Source organism: Pagrus major, chromosome 4 (assembly GCF_040436345.1).
Source record: "Pagrus major chromosome 4, Pma_NU_1.0".
Lineage (NCBI taxonomy): Eukaryota > Metazoa > Chordata > Actinopteri > Spariformes > Sparidae > Pagrus > Pagrus major.
In genome coordinates this window covers 36,852,409-36,875,219 of record NC_133218.1, presented here as the reverse complement: position 1 = coordinate 36,875,219, position 22,811 = coordinate 36,852,409, and the positions used below count along the sequence as shown (strand labels likewise).

Sequence of the window (22,811 nt, the reverse complement as noted above, 5' to 3'; positions counted from 1 at the left end):
CAAGATTCTGATTGTGCAGCAAAAAACTACTAACAAACTGAAATAATCCATCATAACTCATCATAAGTTCTGGTTAACGTCCACATCTGACGCTGAGAGAAGCTGGTGAATGGAAGCAGACTGACAGATAAAACACTGCGTCAGAGGTTTTTAAAGTGATCTCTGCAGACTGTGATCAATTTACTTTGCAACTGATTTCTTTTAAAAGTTCAGAAAGCAGCAAACTGAAGCAGAAAGAGACAAAATTCAATTCAATGTTTGAGAAAGAAGCCGATTAAAGTCCAGTTCACTTTGGGACTTCTAGTATTTGTGGAGGTCGTCTGTGATCTCAAACGTCTGTAATTTGGTAAATCGAGTCTAAACTACATCAATAATGATGTCACACGGAGCCATGACATCATATCCAGGAGATAAAGTCAGTAAAAACCAATAAAATACTCTTAATTTATCTGGTGTGAACGCGCCACATGAAACACAAACGTGATGTGGTGACACCAGTCGCCTCTGCTGCTCCTCCTGTCTGTCAAACGTCTCAGACTGACACCAGAGGGCGCTGCGGCGCTGCCGGTGTCAGTGTGCTGGTGTCACAGCGACCATATGTCCCTCATCACAGACTCTGTCCTCTCAGTCGGTGGCGTTCACGTCGCAGAGAATCAGCTTCTGTTCACGGCGGCGTGTTTTTTACGCTCCAGCCGCAGCACATACTTCTGCTCGTGATGCGTGTTGTGACACATCGAGGGCGTGAACGCCACCGATCAGAGGACGAAGGTGTATCGTGAACAGGTGTGCTCCAAACCTCCACATTCCTTTTGTCAGAATCACCCGCCGACGTTCGGGTTCAGGGCGAGACCGACAGCCCGCTGGAGAGGAAGTGACATCACTCACCACAGACTTCTGGAAGTAGATGAGGGCGCCGGCTGCGATCTGAGCGATGAGGATGAGCAGGAGGCAGGTGAAGTACTGAGGAGGAAACCACAGATGTTAGACCTGAAACATCTGGAGGGGGATTACAACATGTGTGTGTGTGTGTGTGTGTGTGTGTGTGGCACAGCTGGATCACACCTGGACTGAGGACAGGTGATGTCAAAGCAGGACGTTAAGAATCAGACCGGTGATATTTTATCAGAAACGCTTCTTCCTCTGAGCTCAGACACACACGCTGTCCGGCTGTCGTTAACACTCACTACAGCACCAGATGTGGATTCATCCGCCGCTGAAAATAGTCCCAACAACTGCACTACTTCCTCCTTTTGGACTGATAGAAACTACAGTGAGCAGCTGTTTTAGGAGATTATATATTTGTCAAGTTTTAAAGATTTCTGTCTTCAGCAGGAACCAATGAGCTCCGAGCTGAAAGCCACTGACAGGAAGTCACAAACTCAAAAAATAGTTTTGTCGTTTTGGGTTTTTTCCCATGGGACAACAACTGAAACAACTGAAAACACTCCTGCTCTGGTTTCTAGTTTGTAACAGCGACTTCCTGATTAATTATCTCTTTTTATTCAGCAGACAGTCTTTAAACCGTCTGGTTACAACATCAACGTGTCATGAAACATAAATTTGTGTAATTATTTTGATAATTTGTTCATTTACAGGCTGAATGAGAGACGATACTGATTAACGTGAAGGTCTCCAGAGTCATTTCGCACTAGCAGGTGACATTTCAACCCATTTAATTTGTTTTTCATATAAAAAAGGTCATAAATATGAAACTATATAAACTGTGTACTGCAGACTAAAAGCTTCCAGGACATCAAAACGAGAGCAGTTTTATATATTTGTGTTCTCTGAGCGTTAACGTCAAGCTAACAGGTGAATATTCCTGTAGTTTCTCATATCGCTGTCTGTTGTCAGTATTCTTCGTGCAGCCGTTATTACAGGATTCATGAATAAACAGGATGTTTGTTGGAGGCAGTTTCATCCTCAAAGCCAAACACAGTAAATCCTCGACCATCACGTCTAAATGATCCGTGCATCTCAGAGCGACACTCACCAGGCCGAGCAGACAGCGGATCTCATAAATGGCCCCCAAGCAGCCGATGAAGCCCATGAGCATGGAGAAAGCTCCGACTCCGATCAGGATGTAGCAGGCGATCTTTACAGCTGTGGAGTTATCTGACGGAGGAGAAACCAGATGTTTTAGACACGTACGCATGTGTTTTTATGTTGAAAACTCAACTTAAACTTCAGTTTAATAAACATCTGACGACCACAGCAGAGCTCAGTGTACGATGAAACAACACAAAATCAGAAGAGCTGGAACATTTATTTCATATTTTATCGTCACGATCAGCTGAGAGACAAGAAGAGTTCATTTATTTGATGTATTTTTGAGTTTATTTAATAGATCTTGACAGAAATGAATGAAGTCAGTAGGATCTTCTGGAAGCGATGAAGAAGAGTGTGACGCTGCAGTCGCTCAGTGATTGTTGCAATCTGAACTCAATCACAAATAACTGAGATCAGAAGTGAACGTGTGGCTGCAGCGCTCGTCCTCCTGGTGAGTGACGAGGCTCCGGCACGACATCTCGACCACCAGGCTGGGATCTGGCTCTCATCAACACCTGAGAGCCAGCTTTCATCGAGTCCCCAGAATCAGTGAGGGACTGCGAACAAGCAGCAGGCTGGAAGAAACACGTCAGCACGTCGACGTCTGCCAGCTCAACGCTTAAAGACCTCCTGGCCTCAAGGAATCATGGGATACTCCCGCGGGGGATCAGAGGAGCAGCAGGGCACGCAGCTCGAACAAACCAAGGCGAAGGCGAACAAGGAGAGTTTATGATGGAAAATTGTGCTGCAGAGGGGGAGGGGTGGCGCAGGAAATGAAAACCTGCATGTTACACAGATGTACATGTTTTTTAAGGTCAATCTGAAACCTGCAGGGCGACGAGAGGCGAGCGGTGCAGCTCCCGACTCCAGATCAATGCTGAAATACCGACTATCATCTGCTGGACTTTTTCCAGAAGTGTCCTTTAAAAAGGCACAATATGTAATTTCTTTTGAATAAACACAAGTGATCCTGCAGGCTTCACTTCACAGAGGAGGTAATCTGTATTCACGTCATGTTTAGTCTCATTCTCCGACTAACATCAATGCAGCTGGATTCACAAGACCACAGATCCATCCTGCCAATCGGACCATCCTGCCTCCCTCGCTGCAGCGACGGGTGCAGTTTAGATGTGACGCCGGCGAGAAGCGACTGCTAGCTAGCAAACAATGGCGGCCCACGGAGAGGTTAGCCTGGATGTTGAACAAAGAACGACACTGAAGACTTTTCTTGATCGAAAAGATGTTTTCGCTCGACTCCTGATCGGCTTCAGTGAGAGTTTGATTTCAGTTTCTAGCAGCTCCTTCGTGTCACGTCAGTCTCCGACTTCTCGGCCCGGGAAGTAGCAACGGGCGAGCAAATGAAACGCACCGTTACCTCGAGTTAACTTGTGGATTTCTCTGGTTTGAACATTGTTGGAAACAGAAAGGTCGTTTTTAGACATTTTAATGCAGAATTCTTACATACCTACCTACGTAGTTTTTGGAGAAGGAAGTCAAACTCATAAATATTATTTTATTCCATCAGTGAATAAACGAGCTGCTCTCAGAGGAAAACAAGGTCCCAGAACACTGCTTGTAGCTAGAAAGGTGGCAGGGTCCGCCACAAATAAACAAAGTAAAACAGTACAAGTTGTGTTGTCCTTTAAGGTCAGTTTGTTTAGTTTGCACCTTTAATATTTGTGTGATGTGTGTTTTTCATTAGAGCAGAAACGAGGTCTCGTTCAATCAGGTTACAGCAGCGCCAGGCAGCTCACCGATCCACCCTCAGAACCACTGTGATCGTCTGCGAGCCCGTAACGGGCCGCCGGCTCTCTTTATGAAATGTTCCACTGAGAGTCAATACGTCTCATTTGTGTGCAGACACAAAGATAAACTGTCCGCCGAGTTGCTCCTGCCGTCGTATGACCGCATCCTCGACCTCGATGAAAATCCTCGAACCTCGATCTGTCCTCCCTGCTCTCGCCTCGGACAGACCGGTGATGTAGTGCGAGAGTGTGTGTAGTGATGAGTGTGTGTAGAGATGAGTGTGTGTAGTGATGAGTGTGTGTAGTGATGAGTGTGTGTAGTGATGAGTGTGTGTAGTGATGAGTGTGTGTAGTGATGAGTAAGGCGGTGAGCGCACTGGGCTGATGTGATGCATGCTGATGCTGGACGGAGCAGAAAGAGCCCAGTGTCTGAGGGGAGGACACCTGCAGAGAGGCTGCAGTCGAGGGACAAATGTCCTCAGTGACACACACACACACACACACACACACACACACACACACACACACACACACACACACACACACACACACACACACACACACACACACACACACACACACACACACACACACACACACACACACACAGGCTGTCTCTCTATTACACTAGCTCAATGTCTGTCTCTATATCTCTGCATCAACACGTCCTCAGTCGTCTCTCTGTCTCGCTCACACTGCTCGTCTCTTTCTTCTTCATAAACTCTTTCTGTTGCCGTTTCAGAGGAAGATTTTTCGGACACATTAGCTCTTTTTTTGTTTTCTCTCCATGAGTGAGAAGACTGATATGAACCTCATGTGCAGATCTGGAGTCAGCACGTGTTTTGATGACAGACCTGACAGAAAATAAAATGACTAGAGACTCAACTTTGACTTGGAAGTTAAAGAGTGACCACTGAGCAGAGACACGTCCAAGAGAAGTCAAGTTAACGCCTGTGACGATGCTGAAAAGACGTCAGAATTAAAGTTTTCTTGATGTTTTTACTCCATGCAGAAAAAGCTACAGGATGAATTCAAACCCTGAGCCTCGACGTCAGCAGCCTGCATGAGCCGTGCACTATTTACCAGCTTTATTAAATATTACATTTTGGTGATCCAACATTCATCAAGTAGGATTTTGTTCCTCCTGAACTGACCGGTGAATATGCAGAAGCAAATATCACTTCGCCTTCTGTTTCATGGGGACTTTAAATAAATAACTGGTTCTGGGGGATCTGCTGGACAGATGTTTGGCAAAGTGATTAAAAAAGTGAAATCTTCAGACATCACAGAGTTATACGCAGGTTAGACGCAGCGCAGTAACGTCACCTCTGCTCTGCCGACAACTTCAGCTCATCTGTACTTTATCTTGTTTTAACAAACAAACAGGCAAATACATCTCTCTCGTTCCCAAAGTGCTGCCTGTTTCTTCTTCTTCTTCCTCCGTCTGTCTCTGTCTTTACTCACACACACACACACATTTAAAGCCTGCAGCCAGAACTTGGCCTGTTTTCCGCCTGTTAATCATGCCTCCATTTGTATTGGCCTACATGCACTCTACAAGTGGATTAGTGTAAAAGGTCCACTGGAAAAAACAAAACAAAAAACATATTGGCTGTTTGTTTTGTTCGTGCTTTTAGTGTTCGACGCACTGAAACCTGCCAGGAGAGCTGCGAGAGCGAGTTTAATCCGTCGCAAGTCGACAATAAACAGACACAGAAACCTGATTCACTTAAGAAATATTAGCTAAAATACAAGAAATGGACACTGAACCTGAGGAGAAAAAGACTGAATACTAGTCAAATTATCTGTTCGTGCAACAAGTTGATTCAAAAAATCTGTGAAGTGTTTAAAGGTTTGCAATAAGTGGAAACCGCTGGTTTGTAGATCTCTTTGCCTGAGATCAGACTGCAAAAAGGGAAATACAGCAAATTATTCTCAATTCAATTCCTATTTTTAGCTGAAAATAAGAGCAGGAACCACCGACCAGGATGTGAAACCACAAAAATAACTTACATTAATTAAGTCAAATGATTTTCCTTTAAAGCACCAGAGAAGCAACTCAAACTGAAAATAAGACCAAGTAAGATTTAACAATAAACCAGATTATTAAAGTCGGTTCGAGCTTCAGTGTTTTTGCAGGTTTATAACTCAAAAACGTACAAATAAAAAAGAACGAGGTCACGTGAAGTAAACATGAGGAGAGATCATCAGCTGTCAGGAAGGTAAACTCGTAATGATCAGAGACACTTACTGAGGACCACGATGAAGCTCTGATTGTCCAGGAGGAGCCAAAGTCCAAAGCCCATGATGACGGCGCCGCACAGCTGGAGGACACACACACACACACACACACACACACACACACACACACACACACACACACACACACACAGGTCAGACATAAAAACACATGTGAAGTTGGTTTTATACTGGTCATAGTCGTGTGTTTTACATCTTTGTGCTTCTTTCGATCATTTGACACTTGAACCCTCCTGATGAGCCGCGAGGTGCCGACGATGCGTTTGAGGTCTGCAGGACTTCATCGAGAAATCTCAACGTGCCTGTTTTTGTTTTTTGACTTTTCTTCCCGGTTGCATTTAAAACTGATCTGCGGACCGAAATACGTCCACATCCTGTTGAGTCGACCTGTTTTTGTCGCATACTGGCTCCATAATTAGCATTTCCAATCACCGCTTCGTAATAAAAAAGCCTCCAGCTGGTTCGACGTTGCAAAACGTTATGTGAAGCAGCAGAAAATCAGGCTCGGGGAGAAAAGCAGGACTGAAACTAAACGTCCAAACCACAGAGGTTCAGTTAGGACTCCTGAGAGCTGGACACGCCTTATAATCACAGCCTCCTTTCTAATCAGCAGCACTGAAACAAACTGAGACGATCAAACACAAGGCAAATCTTACAGACGTCCAATTCTGAAAAAGACAAAAACAGCAAAGCATCGCACAGATGTGTGGAGGATAAACGTTAAAACTGTTTTTAAGTCCTGGTCCAAGCTGAAGGTCCAAAACTTTATCGTCTCTGAATGCTGATAAATTCACACCTGTGTTCAGTTTATTAACAACAGATGAGCTGAAACTATTTAAGGTGTGCCGCTACCCACCGCCTCTGTCACCGCCACTGATTACTGTTATTGTTCTGCCATTTCAAAACCACTTAAAAGCTTTGAGCCAAAAACATTTAAGGAGCCACGTGAAGAGCCGCACAGCAGTGAAGTGTCAGCGCCCTCAAACGGGCAAATCAAAGTGATAAAGTGGAGAAAATGTTGATATCAGCTTTAAAAAACACACATTTTAAATGTCGAGAGGCTAAAAATGACCAAACACTGCAGTGTGCTGTGTGTCCTGACCTCACGATCACTGCCTTGCGGTTTTCCGCCTCCGTGCACGAGTAAATTTGTGTGGATATGAAATGTCTTTATCATTATCGCTTCATCATTTTAACCTGTTACACATTCAGATTGTCGAGTCGTGGCCTCCTCGAGTGGATGTTTGACGTGTTAAACATCGTGGAGTATAAAAAAGGAAGTCTGGGTTGTGGTCTATTAAGGACGCTTTATTTCTGGACACGGTGTTGGAGGCTGAGCCCCGTTCATTCCTTTGAAAGCTGCTCAGTGGAGTTTTGAAGACAAAAAAGTTCGACTTCCCGGCTGTGAAAATACCTGGATCACCGACCGAGCCGGCTAACATCTGGGTTAGGGCCCAGCTAACTTGAAGGGGGATAAATAATTTAATCGTGCGGCTCTTCTAGACTTTCCAAATGTTATTGGACCGAATGGCTCAAATTATGACAGTGAAGCGAGTCATGTCTCGGAGGTTGTGATGGTCAGAAGAATTCATCCACCGTTTTACAGACGCTGCTTTCACAACAGGTCTGTTGTTGTTTTCTCTTCTGTTACAACCGTTTCCGGTGTATCGTGACGTCAGTGACGTGAAACGTGACGCTTCAGATGAACATCGCAGACGGGCTGAGGGAAGTGGGAATGGGGTCAGTAGGTTTAAAACACCTGTGAACCTGCTGGTGTTGGTGGAAAAGCAGTATTAATGACCACATGACTTCCTCCTTTGTGTTCTGCTACATATGTGTGGTACACAAGTGTAGGGACACACACACACACACACACACACAGTGTACAGTGTGTGGGTGTGTGTGTGTGACGTCACTCTGAAGATCACAGATTTCATTTCCTCAGACGAGGCAGAGAGAGGAAACGAGACAGCGAGCTTCGCCGTGGTAACGAGGCCACGAACGCTTCATTCATGTTCTCTGAGTTTTAATTACAGCTCAGATGAAGAGTCGACTCGAGTCCCGACGAGCTGCCGTCTGACGAGCTGCCGTCTGACGAGCTGCCGTCTGACGAGACTTACACAGAAAACAACCGTCGAAACACAGAAATCCATCTTCAGAAACTCTAAACGATCAAAACACAAACAATCAATCTGATTCAAACACGCTGAAGTCTGATTCCTCTGCTGGATTCAAGTGTTTATTATTATCATCAGATTATTTCAGGATTTATTCATTTTCATTTGCTTTATTACAAATATTAGAAGCAGAACGTGTGAACATGAAAACAGCTCTTTAACGGTGTCTTTAAAGGGACAGTTCACCCACAAATGAACAGTCAGCCATCATCTCCTCCCTCCATGCTGATGGAAAGTCATTTCTGGAGCTTCACAGCAAAACAGCGTTCTCCTAAACATCTGACGCAGCTGGAGACTTGTTTAAAACAGAAAAAAAAAAACATAAAATGGCTCCAAACGGCTTGTCCAAGTCTCTGAAAGACTTAAGATCACAAATTGATTTGAGAAGAGGTTTTTTGTTTACACCCTCACGAGCTCGTGCACCTTCTTCAGACGCAGCTCAGCAGCTACAGTGAAGAGGTTTGGATCTCTGAGCGCAGCCTTGCATCACAGCAGACGAGCTGTATGGAGACATTTTATGTGCTTTTGCTGTTTTTTCCTTCAACTCTGTTTTACTGTGAAGCTCCTGAAATGTTTTGTGGACACACAGAGTCGTTAAGGACACGTGAAGAAAGACATAAATGATCGTGAATATCCTCACATGACCGTATGATTTACCACTATTTATTTAAGATTATTTGTTTTTTCGCTAAAAGAAAAAGATGTTTGGTCTCTGTGATGTAATAAAAATATGACGATAAAGTGATTCCAGTCTGTTTTTGTGCAATTTTACTTTTTATTTTACATTTCTGAGAATATTCTGATGATTATCTGGATGATTTTGTGAATTGTGACATGAAACTTTCACGTTTGTTAGATAATGACTGAATGTTCATTTTTTGGGGTGAGCTGCTCCTTTAATGGCTTGTTGTGATTTCAGTGGAGGACAAATACTCACAAAGAAGATGAGGTTGAAGAGGAACAGGAAGTACTTCGTTGCTGTCAGGCAGCCTTTCCCCATGGTGTCGATCTGTGGACACGAGACAGACGAGCGTTAACAGGTGAACTTATTGTTCTGGGGGACGGCGGCCATGTTGCCGTTTCCAGATTTCTGCTTCGGGGATGAGCCTGATGTGAACAAGTGGTGACAGATGCCACAGAGCAGCAGACCTCAGTGGCTTAGCTGGCCTGGCTGATCATGATCCGGACTGGGGGGGGGGGCTCAAATCCTGCAGGATTACACCCTGAAAACCAGCACGGCCACAATCACAAGCTCAATCTGTGAGGCTGCGAGCGCTCTCACGCTTTCTGTCTGTCAGATACAGATCCATACGCATCGATAGGAGATCAATACCACTGTGAGAGCACTGATGTGAGCTCCACGATGAGGCAGATGAAGGTTTACATGTGATGACATTAGTTTGTACTCTGAGGATTAATCTGACATCTGTTCAAAGATTTGTTTTTATGTAAATCTGCAGATTTTAAGCTGCATTTTTAAGACGTAACTCTGCACGTCAGCTGGGAACAAGAGGGGGGATGTAATCGAGTACATTTACTCAAGTACTGGACTTCTGAGGTACTTGTTCTTCCATTTTATGCAACTTTACACTTTTTCTCTTCTACATTTCAGAAGGAAATGTTGTGTTTATCAGACAGCTTTAGTTACTGGAGCTGCAACACACAATTATTTTCATTATTGATTCATCTGACAACTATGTTCAGGGTTGATCTATTAAAAGTTAGAGAAGGTGGTTCTGGAGAACGTTTTGTGTCGGTATTCAGCCAGAAATTGTAAATCAAAACGACTCTATTCAACTATCTTCCTCATGAATCGTAGTCCCGACCTTTAATTGATTAGTCTGTATTGTGAAAACGCTCATCACAATCTCCCAGAGCCCGAAGTGACGTCTTTCCTCCAACCAACAATCTAAAAACCCAAACATTCTTCATTTACTGTCAGAAATCACACAGAACAGCAGCAAATCCTCACATTTAAGAAGCTGGAAGCAGAAAATGTTTGTTTTAAAAGTGATTAATCGATTGACAAACATTGCTTCACTGGATATTCAACATTTTGAGACCAAGATTTTTCATTGTTTTCCCTTTTCTGTGTTGTGTTTTGACTCGACGTCGCTGTAAACGAGGCTCAACCCTCCGTGATCTTTATCATGTTTACAGTTTGTGAAGTATTCGTGGTTACAGACGAAGCTTCCCAACACTTCACAACGTTCAGCTGCAGCTCAGACACTTTGCATACTGACTACTTTCACTTTCATACTTCGAGCTCAACATGCTGCTGATTAATAATCCGAGTGGAAGTTTTCAAATCCAAACACAATAAAACTCATCTGACTCGATTTCACCAGCAGCTAAATGTTGACGACCTTCCTCCGTCTGCGGTGGCTCGTATTTCCAGAAATGCAGCCTGACATGAACGCAGCATCTCTTCACCTCCCTGCAGCCATCCCTCCTCCCCTCCCGCTCACCCCTCCTCACCCCCTCGTACAGTAATGGCCTCTTACTGTCCAATAAATCTATGGAAATCTGGGTGAAATATGGAGGCCTGGCTCGATGCTTCCTGCTGGCAGTGAAGCCTGTAGCGTGAGCACAGTGCCCGTGTACCGACCCACATTCCCATCGCTGTAAAATGGGTTACTGTTACAGCGCTGCCTGTGCCAGTTTGGAGGGTGAGGGGGGGCACCTGCAGGGATGACAGAGGGAGGAGAATATGTAATGGGAAAGATATTTTGGCAAACGGTCGCAGCGAAGCCAGATGGAAGATATTACAGAGTCTAAACAGAGCGAGCTGAAACCTTAACAAAGACCAGGTCAGAGAGGCTGAAACCCCGAATTACCCCGAAGAACGACTCAGGCCTGTTTTTAAAACTCAAACTTTGGGAAAGATTACTGGGTGAAGATCTCACTGAAGGAAAGGCAAAAAAACAAATCATCATCTGCGTCTCAGCGCTTTGTGACGGAGCCTGACTGATATACTGGCTGCCCGATGTTATCGACCGATATTATCCAGTCACAGATGAATCAGGATCAACGTATATTTTGTCCAACGTACTCCGAAATTAAATACATAATACAAAAAAGATGCTTGGATTCATTTGGGCGATACATTTGATGGTTAAACTGTCAAATATCGCTCGTCTATTACATCACGTCTTTGTTTTGAGTCCAAAATGGAGGACGCTAATGTAGCATAAGCTAGTTGTCCAGTTTCATTCAACCTCTTCAATCGGAGTATAAACGGCTCCAAGATACTAACTTTTGTGACGGAGCTGATGGTACAACTGTCAGAGCTAAGCTAACAGGTTTCTGAGCATGCTAACTGCCAGCTAGCATGCTTCTTACTGAACTCCTGCTGATTAAATTACATCATGGTGCCTTCAAGGCCTCCTAAAACGTTATAAACACGAGAAAGCGTTCATGTAACCTCCTTCTCCTCCCGACACAAAGCTTTGTGTTGGTTCAGCAGCCGCAGCACAAAGTGGCTCCGTGGCATTTCTAAATTTAACAGGAACGTCTGCTCCGGGTTTCTACATGATGTTTTCATTTACTCATCATCCTGAAGCTTTTTAAAATGTCTTTATTCTACAAAACGTAGATAAAGACACGATTCACTGCAGCTGCTCCTTCACACTAAAATCCGTCTGTGCAAAAATGTGCAACAAGTCGAAAAACCAGAATAGAAAGTGAGTCGCTGCTCGGGCTGCAGCACGTTGTGACGACAGCCAGTGTGTCGAGGACCCGACAATGTTTTTAAATGATTTTTTACTGCAGGTCGAACGTGTGGCGTCAGAGGTTTTGACCCAGTTCACACAGACTTTAAACTGGGTCCAGTCCGACCCGCCTCACTGGTCACAGAGAACAAGACCCAGTTAAAAACACAGAGCTCGCTATTGACTGCTGTGTGCTGAAGAGAGGCAGCCGTCACACACACACACACACACACACACACACACACACACACACACACAGACACACACAGACACACACAGACACACACACACACACAGTTGGCTCACAAAGACCAGAAAATACTTCAACACCAGAGCGAGGCCGAGCTCGTCTCTGCTGAGAGCAGAAAACACTTAGTGTCTCTCCTTCAACACGAGTCTGACCCCTCAGAGACCGAAGACTCCTTCACACTGTGCGTCTGAGGTCCTTCAGATCAAATCAGATCGGCCAAAGACTCATAAAGTAAAGAGTAAAGTAATCATGATACCCCAACAGATGAAGGATGTCGCACAACAACAAAACAACAAAACAAAAATGGCCTCACGTCGTCCCGACAAAAAGACGAGCGTGTCGGCTGTCCTGATCGCAGGTTTCTCTTTTGAAGGACGTCTGTATGACTGACAGCAAACACAAACATCTGTATGTTTACAGTTAAACACAGGATATTAAACTGAAGGCGTTAGAGAGCCTGAAATATTAATACTTTTTAAAACCATCTATTGAGCCTGGCTCTTGTCTCATAAATCTCTATTTTATATATAAATATCAACTTGTGTAATATTTTATTTTATCTTCACTGTTATTTTTATTGCTTGCATTTATCTTTACTTCTTTATATTTTATTATTTTAACTACAGATTTGATCACAACTGGTATTTTTGTTTTCTTAATCAACATCACATTAAGTTTTTCTGTAAAACACTTTGATTTGTTTGAACGCTGCGATATAAATAAAGTTTCATTGACTGACACTGGCCCTTCCTTTCCTCCTGGTTTCTGCTGTATTTCACCTGATTTATCACAATCTTTCCCACTTTTTCCCCGTTTTAATGATCACATCCTGTTTTCAGCTCTGCTGTGTGACGTCTGCTGCACCTCGACCTCGTCAGTGAGGGAGAGCGAGAACATCTACATGAAGCCACGAAGAGAAGGACTCACGTTTCTTACATAAATCCTAAAAAAGAAAGTGGCTGTAACATCTGTCAATCATCGAGAGGCTGGCGAGCAGACCGGTGGTATACATAAAAAATAAAGTGTTTGTGTTGGTTTATGGATAGTTATTGCAACTGAACGGCTTTAACATCGTCCTCTGGACCAGAGAGAACATGACCCTGATGTTCAAGAAGAGCCAAGACAACCACCGTGGATCATAATCGGTTCTGTGTGAACCGAGGGGTCGTAAATCACATCTGGAGGACAGAAGCGTCGCACTAATTATACAGATGTGCGACCAAACTACCACTTTTCACGACAAGCAGGAGGAAGTTTGTGCGTCAGGACCGAGACGAGTCGAAGTCACAGCTTTTTATAAAACACAAACCGGCTCCCACTCATTGTTCTTCACACTGATTCAATCTGAGTAAACCACAACAAAACCTCAGTGACTCAGTGAAGCCGTTCAGATTTAGAGATGTTTCATGTGATTTATGGCTTAAAACAACTTAAAGGAGCACGGAGACGGAAAAGCAGATGAGTCTTAATGATCTTTCTCTTGTTGTATCTTCACTTCTGGAGCCTGACTGACGTCTCGTTAGCGCTGTTTCTGTCGTCTTTATCGGCTGATGTGAAAAAATCTTTGTTTTAATGAACACAGGGCAGAAAAAGATGCCTGGGGAGAGTTATGGTTATTAAAGTTGACAGTTTCATTGATGTCATTTTACACAATACAGTCAGATATCCTGCCTCTGTTATGATCTTAAAGTTACACAAGTTACGTAAAAGTTATATTTGTGCATCAGTTCTGTGATTTTTGAACCGGATTATTCGAGGAAACGAGCACATTAACAGCCCCTCGACATTCAGCATCACATCGCATTTATCCTGACGACTCAGGGTCAGTGCAGAGGAAGGTGGCAGAGAAATCACTCTTAGACGAGTTACATTAAGCCAACAACCATACAAACTGGTTTACTGATGGCTTTGGGGGGATTTAGTCAGATTGTTTTGTCCTGGAGGAAGATTTGATAACCACACAAGACAAACTCGGGACAGTAAACACAGACAACAGCCTCGACGAGCTGAAGCAGCAGCGACAAACCTGCTGTCACGTCGCTGCCGTTTCATTTCTGCGGTTTCATTCTGAGTTGTGATGAACAAAACAAACTCCTCCGTCTCTTCCTGCTCCTCCTTCTGAAGCCTCCGGTTGTACCAGGCACAACAACAACAACACAAACACGCAGCTCTCTGCTGCCGAGCGACACGACCACACTCGACGAGGAAACTGAAGATCAGAGCAGGTGGATCTGAGCAGAGCGGAGAAACGAGCGAGTCGAGGGTTTCAACGGACCAACGCCACATTTTACTGTCAGTTTCTATCCGAGTTCAAGCTGCTGTCACATATTTACAGCTGCAAATATAAGAATCAAACACATTAAAGGGTCCAGTGTGAAGGATTAAGTGGCATCTGCAACCAACTGAACACCCCTCGTCTCACCCTCCCCTGGCGGACTCCTCCTCCAGTCCGCCCAGTCCCACCCAACTGTGCTGTGATTGGCTAGTACCTGCTGCCTCGACTCGTCCTTGTGACCCATATTGATGTTTCTTTTTGGGCGGCGGCCTCTAGTAGCTGGAGTAGTTATTACAGCAGCAAAGGAGGAAGTCAGGAGCGACAAGTCCGCACAGGAGGCCGCCGTTAGAGACGTCATAAGATCGTAACTGAAGTCAGAAAAGTAACAGAATACTTTTTAAGCCGAATCACGATCTTTTCCTGAAGCTAACCGAGCAGTTCTGGAGCCTGAACCTGACCAAAGATTAAGTGAACAACAAAGTTCTTCCTATTCAGTCATTTGGGTTCGAGGACGTGTTGGTTCTGACCACGTTAGTGATGTAAAACGGGTCTGATGTAACTCAAATCATGATGATTTCCTGAAGCTAACCGAGCAGTTTTAGAGCCTGAACCTGATCACAGAGCGACTGGAAACCGAAAACAAAAAACATCAAAATCAAAATGGATTTTCTGACTTCACACTGGACACAAGCACAGAAGTCCTGACACAGTCTTTTCTCAACGAAAACATAGTAATGAATATTATTAATTACACAAATTAAACTACGATCTTAATGTTTTGGTTCAGAGTTTCTCACGTCGACGTCGTCGTTGGCGTCTTGTTCGTTTAATCTGAACCTCGTCCACGTGTTCAAATGAGTCATCCAATGAGCCGCCCTGCGTCTCCTCATGCATCTGTTTACATGTTAATTTTGGCCTCTTGTTTATTTTTATTTGACATGTGATGTTTTGGTTCATGGACATTTCTCTCATTTCTGTCTGGACCTGTTTTGACTTCCCCTCGTCCTTCACGTCTTCAGCGTGTCTCCGCTGATGTTTGTTTGTTTAAGCAGGTTTCTGTTTTACACGCACTCGACAGAAAATGCGGTCGAGCCGGCTCTCGTGTCCGACCTGATGACGCGCCTCTGAAATATCCAGCAGAGTCCCTGTGGACGCCGACGCGCCGTCTGTTTGTCTTTAAGTCCTTCTGTTTGATTCGGCACAGCTGCAGATTTCATCTCACAGGAAGCTGCTGTTCATTCCTTCACAGCGTCCACAGAGTGAAATAATCCATCACAGTAAACATGAAGCAACTTTCTGTTTCATCTGCTCTGAGCTGCTTTCTGTCACACTCTGGTTTCCTCTCCTGGTGTTGGAGATAATCCCTCATAAACTCTGCTCACTGCATGTTTATGAGCCACGGCAGAAGTTAACAACAGGTTTAATCAGACAACTGTTCGATGATAAAATAAATGAGTTTATAAATAAAAACATATACAGATGCTCTGCAAAGTAACTGAAACAAGTTATAACTTTAAATTATAACAAGCGCTAACAATAAAACCTCAATCTGCTACAAATCTGTCTTGAAACCGACAGAATTCAGTTGCTTGTTTTATTCTTAATTCCAGAAGTATTCAGTTTACTTTTACTTTTAAAGGCTCTTAATCACTTCAAATACTCGATTCAAATAGTCTCAGTTAAGACTGATCTTTAGCTTCGTGTGTTACGAGGAAACATATTATAATAGTGGTGTTGCTCCTTTAAGCAGCTCAGCAGAGAAGACAGCAAGTTGTCATTTTAACAGTGAATCTTTGCAGAACTGCCGATTAATCAAACGTAACCAGCCTCCCTTTAAAAAAGTCTGAGTTTGTGAGTTGTTGAGTTCAGGGACACTTGATCAACTTTATGAAATATTGTCTACGACAAATTCTTAATTATCAGTCCCCTCGTGTAAATTCTGCAAATGTTTTACATTAAGAAACTAATTTCTTTATATAAAAATATTGTGTCCCAGCGACTCTGTGACTGGATTAATTATATGTCTTGCTAACAGCACAGATGAGTCCAACACAATGTAATAATATAATGTTTGTGTTGTGAAACGTGCCGTAACAACAACTGTGTAGATCCTGACGACACGAATGACGACGTCAGAGCTGCAAAGATTAGTTCATTCATTGTTGTGTTTATCAGTGACTTATCAAAAACACCAAATGTGCCGGCATAAGCTTCTTACGTCCGAGGATTTGCTGCCGTTCTTTGAAACATACGACAGGAACTAAATTCTCTCTGAGTTTCTCGTCGTCACTTCGGCTTCTGAGGAAACGTGACGAGCATTTTAACCATTCAACAATTAATCAAGCAAATGACTACCAGATTAACAGATGGATGAACATTAAAATAATGATTAGTTTTTGTTTTTGTATTTTTAGTTTTGTTCGTTGACAGTTTGGACTTCATGATGTCATCAATCTGCTCCTCGTCACTTCTGACTCTCAGCTGACAGGTTTCCATCTGACCGGACTGAAAGCGTGTGTGTGTGTGCGTGTGTGCGCGTTTGTGCGTGTGTGTGTGTGTGTGCGCGCAGCGTCACTCGTACATCTCGTCCACGTCGCTCACACACTCTTTGACTCATGCAGAAATGTGCAGGAGGATCGTGGAGCCACAACATCGACGACGACGACAATCGGCTCTTTTGTTTCAGCTCACAATCTATTTACAGCCTCAAATTTAAATCTCATGTTGGAACAGCAGAACAAACAGACGCTTCATCTGACGCTCGTGTTTATCTGTTAAAACTTAACATCGGACAATCTGTCCCTCACACACACACACACACACACACACACACACACACACACACACAGCTGGGGTTTGTCCAACAGCCTTTTTATATCTCAGAGGAATTCTCCCACATTGTGGGAAATGCATTTATTTGCTTTCTTGTACAGAGTCAGGTCGAGTTGGAGCTACAGCCACTAGCTCAGCACACAGACTGGAAGCACGGGGAGAAACAGCTACAGTAGCTTTACTCGGTCCAAAGTCCAAAAACACACCGATTAAGACCCGTAAAGCTCAGTGGTGACGACATGTTGTGGTTTACGAGGAGTTTTTCAACCACTCGCTCACTGTGCCCCGACCGACCAGTCGAGTCTACTGGAGCAGCAGAGGTTAATCCCTCACTGGCTTCCCACCAGTTAAAGCTGCAACACACGACGACTGTGAGACGGATCATCACTGCTGGTCCTGAAGTCACAGACTGTAAACCTTCAGCAGCCACAGCTAAACTTTTTAAAAAGTCAAGGAGGATTTGGCTCCGAGTAAAAAGATCTTTCAGGCAGATTTGTTTCTAAAACGTTACAGAAAATTTAAAGGGTTAGTCCACCAGTTTGACACATTAGAGAGTTTACAGGTCTGGGGGAGTTCAACTACATGTGTGAAAGAAGTAGTAAAAAGCCTTTTGTGGCTCCAGATGAAGCTGCATGTAATCTGATAAACTGCCTCCAGTGATGTCACTCAGTGGCTGAGTTGCATTGTGGGTAATGTAGGCACCAGGTTTTGAAAAGCAGCCCACCAGTCTATCATTGCTCTCCTATAACAACACCGTTGGACTCGTTATGGACAGTTTAAAAACAAACCAGAGATATCACCTTTTTTATTCCACACGTTCTGCTTCCTTTTTCAAAACTGGGGGCCTACATTACCCACAATGCAACTTCACCACTGAGTGACATCACTGGAGGGAATTCATCAGATTACACGCAGCTTCCTCTGGATGTCCGGAGGAACGAATCAGGGTTAAAACAGCCCGATACTCCTGTAGTGTGAGCACACCTGTAATCCATCCACCTGACAGCTGTGTCCCGGGCTCGTCACAATAAAAGGCTACTCTAAAATGTGCAGTTTTATTTTGAAAAATGTATCTATGTGCACAGAAAACACTGATAGTGTGTGCAGGAACACAAAAGGTTTCTCCGTCTTAATTTCAGTTCAAGATCAAATAATCTGCAGATTTTTATGATTCATTCGAACCACAAAATGTTTCGTTTACTATCAGATGTGATAAAAAAGAAGCAGGTGATCGTCACATCTGAGAAGTTTCAAGCTTCGAGTGTTTGAAGTTTTCTCCTGAATAAGAAACGGAAATGAGTCGTCGCTGATCATAAAAGCTGCTGATTAATTTCTGTCATTGTTGCAGCTCCAGTTTACCAGAAACACACACAACCACACACACACACACACACACACACACACACACACACACCTGAAAACAAACCCCGCCACACTCTCCTCCCCCTCCTCCTCCTCTCTCTTCCCACTCAACAATGAAGCTTTCAGACACAATTTTCTCTCCGGCAACAAAAGGAGAAACTCGACACACGGTGCTGCTGCTGCTTTACGTGTCCTCGGCACAAACAAAGCAGCCGCGGCCGTTTGAAAGATGGCCTCCTCTCACCGTGAGACCTTGTCCTCAGAGACACCGGACACGCCTTTCTTTCTTTCACCTGCGTGTTAGACAATACGAAGCCGCCCTGAACTTCAACACCAGCTCCACACCTCGTCCGGAGAAACTCGAGCAGACGGAAACAAAATGTGTGAAAACAGAAATACTACGGACGTGGCAGCAGTCCAGATAAAAACACAGACGACAACAAATCGTACATTATTTTCATTATCATCTTATCTACCAGCCATTTTCTTGATTGATCATTTGGTGAGTAAACATCAGAAAATAGTGGAAGATAAATTTTCACACTGACATTTTTAAATTCATTGTTTTTCTCCCCAAAACACAAAAGTAATCCAGTCAGTCTCAGAGGACAAAAGACGAACAGCAGATCGTCACGTCTGAAGGCTGCAGCCAGTGAAATAATCAAACTGAAAACATAAATCGATCATCAAAACAGCTGCCGATAAATATTCTGTTGATCAAATCAAAGCATGTAACTGAAAGATAATCATAAACATCGATGACACCGACCAGTCGTGAAAAGTAACTAAGTACATTTACTCAAACGCTGTACTTCTGCTGGACAAAAACAAAGTGGAAATATAATTTTGTATTTGACTGAACGTACAAAATGCCAATTTCTACATAATGTTCCTTTAATCATTTTGCGTTGACGGGTTGGGTTTACAGAAACTTTAAAAAACTCCCTGATTAAATGTAATAACTTTGGGCCCTGGAGCTAAATAAACTGAAGTTTTAAAATGGCTGAGCTGCCTGAACTCTCCTGCTGCAGCGTCACTGAGGAAGAGGACGGCGGCTGCTCTTCACCCAAACAAAGACGGCTTCTGCCCGAGCTTGTCAGTGAGCTGCACCCCGCCCACCATAATTAATTCAACGTTTGACCGCTCGGTGGCAAAACCAGTTCGGGCCTCCCAGACGACTCGGTTCCCACCGAAAGGAGCAAGCTGTGCCCGTTTCCATGACAACGCTGCAGGGGAGGAGGGGGGGGGTTTGTGAGAAAATGGAGTCGCTCACACTCGGCGTGTTTGGACTCAAACTCACTCCCACGACGTGAAGCATGTAAACAAGAGAGACAAAACAACTCAACAGCTCTCCTTTTTCCTACTGCACTCAAACTCATCACTGCCATCAATAACACACTGATTTAAATCACTGTTTTTTTTCTGCTGATTATTTTCCTAATCAATGAATCAATCATTTCAAATAAAATCTCAGAAAATAAGGAAAAACAAACGTCACATTTTCCCAAAATCCATGTTGAGAAATTCAAATAGATGAAACCAAGTACTGCACTTAAGTACACATTTAAGGTACTTTTACTTTACTTGAATATTTCCGTTTTATGCTGCAGTTTGCTTTTGACTCCACAACATCAGGTCCTCCATGTTGTTTGTTGTAGATACGCGAGCAGCTCAAGTTGTTCGAGCCTCGTTTCAACCAATAATTACCTTCAGGGCATTTCCAAACAGGGTGAACAGGTTACAGACTCAGACGGCTCAGTGGGAGAGTCTCTGCAGGTAACTTCAGATCACATTCAGCTGTCAGCTTACACAACCTGTTTTCTAAATGTAACCAAGTACATTTACTCGAATGCTGTACTTAAGTACCAATTCAAGGTCCATGTATTTCCATTTAATGCAACTTTACACGACTTGACTCGATCTCAGAAACAAATGTTGAACTTTTTACTTTACTGCTTTTGTTTGACAGCTTAAGTTACTAGTTACTTTTCAGATTACAAATGTGTTGATTTTAAATAAAGGCAAATTCTGACGCTAAACCGCATTGCAGGCTGTGAAAGTTGTATAACACTGCAGGGAAGATGTGGAATATTTCAAGGTTTGTTGAATACCTGAATCGCTGGCTTCAAGTAGCATCTGAATGAGTATAAATAGACGGAAGGGTGAAAAATTTACTATAAGCTGGGAGTTAAACTGCGTTGCTGGATGATAAACTGCATAGCTGGCTTAATTTTTTTATCAAGAAGCAACTAGAGTATGAAGAGCTGTAAGAATATATAAGGTTTTAGTAATTAATGAGTAGATAAAAGTTAAAAATAGTATGAAAATGTAAAAAGGTGGAAAAGGGATGAAGGATATAAAATATACTGCAAGCTGGGAGCTAAAATGCATTGCTGGCTTAATTTTGTAAGAAGCAGCTGAAGGAGTATAAAGAGCTGTAAAGGTGGGCAAGGTTTTAACAATTAATGCATAGATAAAAGTTTTTTTGTTTTTTTTGTTTTTTTTTTAAATAGAGATGAAGGGATGAAGGGTACAAAACATCCAGTAAGCCGGGAGCTAAACTGCATTGCCGTCCTTGAACGTTGTATAACGCTGCAGGGAAGATGTGAAGTATTTCAAGGTTTGTTGAATACCTGAATTTCTGGCTTCAATTTTTTTAAATTAGCACCTGAAGGAGTATAAATAACTGGAAAAGTGAGAAGCGGTTGAAGGATGCAAAGTATCCGATAAACTGGGAGCTAAACTGCATTGCTGGCTTGAATTTGTGTGGAGAAGAAGCTGGAGGAGTCTGAACAGCTGTGAGAGTAGATCAGGTTTTAAAGATAAAAGTTTAAATAGTATGAATGTTTATAAAAGTGAGGTGCAAAACATCCAGTAAGCCGGGAGCTAAACTGCACTGCACAGCAGTAAAATACAACATGCACATTAATGCAGCAGCAACATCGATCCAAACATCAACATTCTTCTACTTTTCATACTTGAAGTACAATTTGCTGAAGTCAGGTTTTAAATGCAGGATTTTTACTGAAGTATCTGAAAACTTCAACTCGTGTTAAAGATCTCAGAATGCAGTCGAACTGGTACGGAGCTCCTAAAAGTGACTCCTGAGTGAAAAACTTCTCGTTTCTTGTCCAAACCTTAACCGCTAACAGCTGCTAACTCCAGCACAACATAATCCCTTCAACAAGACACACTCCTCTGTTCCTGGTGTATGGAAAGGTAATTAAGGTCACGCTGGAGAGGGGAAGCTTCGACCTGCAGCTGAACTGATTTACAGCCTTTACATGTTGAGGGGGAAAAAACATGGGAGAGCTCTGAGGGGGGACAGGAGGGGGGAGAGCTGAAATATTGACTGAGCCGTGATGCCACCATGCTCAACACTGACCCACATTCCCATCTGCAACACAGACCAGTCGGTCCTCATAAACACAGAACAGTCCGCTTGTAAAAAGAGGCCACGGCTCAGTCGATAGCTGCAGGAGAGGAGCTGCACGTTGTAAGTTTGGTCCAGTATCGAGTGATGGAGGCTGAAACGACTGGTCGATTAACTCGCGTCACTGAGGCGGTGATTGATTAATGGGCTTAAAATGACAACTTCACAGCTCCAGCTTCTCCAATGTGACAATTTACTGCTTTTACAACCATCGTAAACTGAATGTTTGGACTGTTGGTGAAACAAGAAGAAACATTAGTGAGTAACGGCCTTTTCCAGATGTAAGAAAACACGACTGTTTGATCATATCGCAACATCTGACAGAACCATCACAACATGATTTAGGCCTGCAGGATTAGAAACTGACAGTGAGATATTTTCATTTTGTGTGAACTTGAATATCTCAACGATCTCGACGATGCACATGATATCGCTGCGTTTCATGAAACCACCGAGTGACAACACGTCAGCACTCATCAACTGCTGCAGTCTTAAAACAGCGAAAACACGAACAGCACATCTGAAAATGTATTTTTTGACTGCGTTCTCTTTAATATCGTCTCTTCTGATCCAGAACACGTCTGACGAAACGTTACAAACGTCACCTGTGAAGCGGTGGAGCAGGAAAATCAGGGGAAATCTCACGAAATGGGTGAAATCATCATCGTCGACGGACTCGAGGGGCTTTCTGCTGTTTTCTGTTTCTCTTCTCGTTCCAG

At 43.4% G+C, this 22,811-nt stretch overlaps 1 protein-coding gene across 1 annotated transcript in view; it reads right to left on the bottom strand.

Annotated features, from left to right (window-relative positions):
• Positions 1 to 22,811, bottom strand: part of LOC140995253 (CD82 antigen-like) — a 29,575-nt gene that overhangs the window by 5,499 nt on the left and 1,265 nt on the right. The window contains exons 2-5 of the mRNA XM_073465229.1: positions 9,168 to 9,239; positions 6,046 to 6,118; positions 1,994 to 2,115; positions 886 to 960 (exon numbers count right to left, since the gene is read on the bottom strand). Of these exons, the coding sequence (XP_073321330.1) occupies positions 886 to 960; positions 1,994 to 2,115; positions 6,046 to 6,118; positions 9,168 to 9,230 (333 nt within the window). The 5' untranslated portion in view covers positions 9,231 to 9,239. The remainder of the gene's footprint in view (positions 1 to 885; positions 961 to 1,993; positions 2,116 to 6,045; positions 6,119 to 9,167; positions 9,240 to 22,811) is intronic.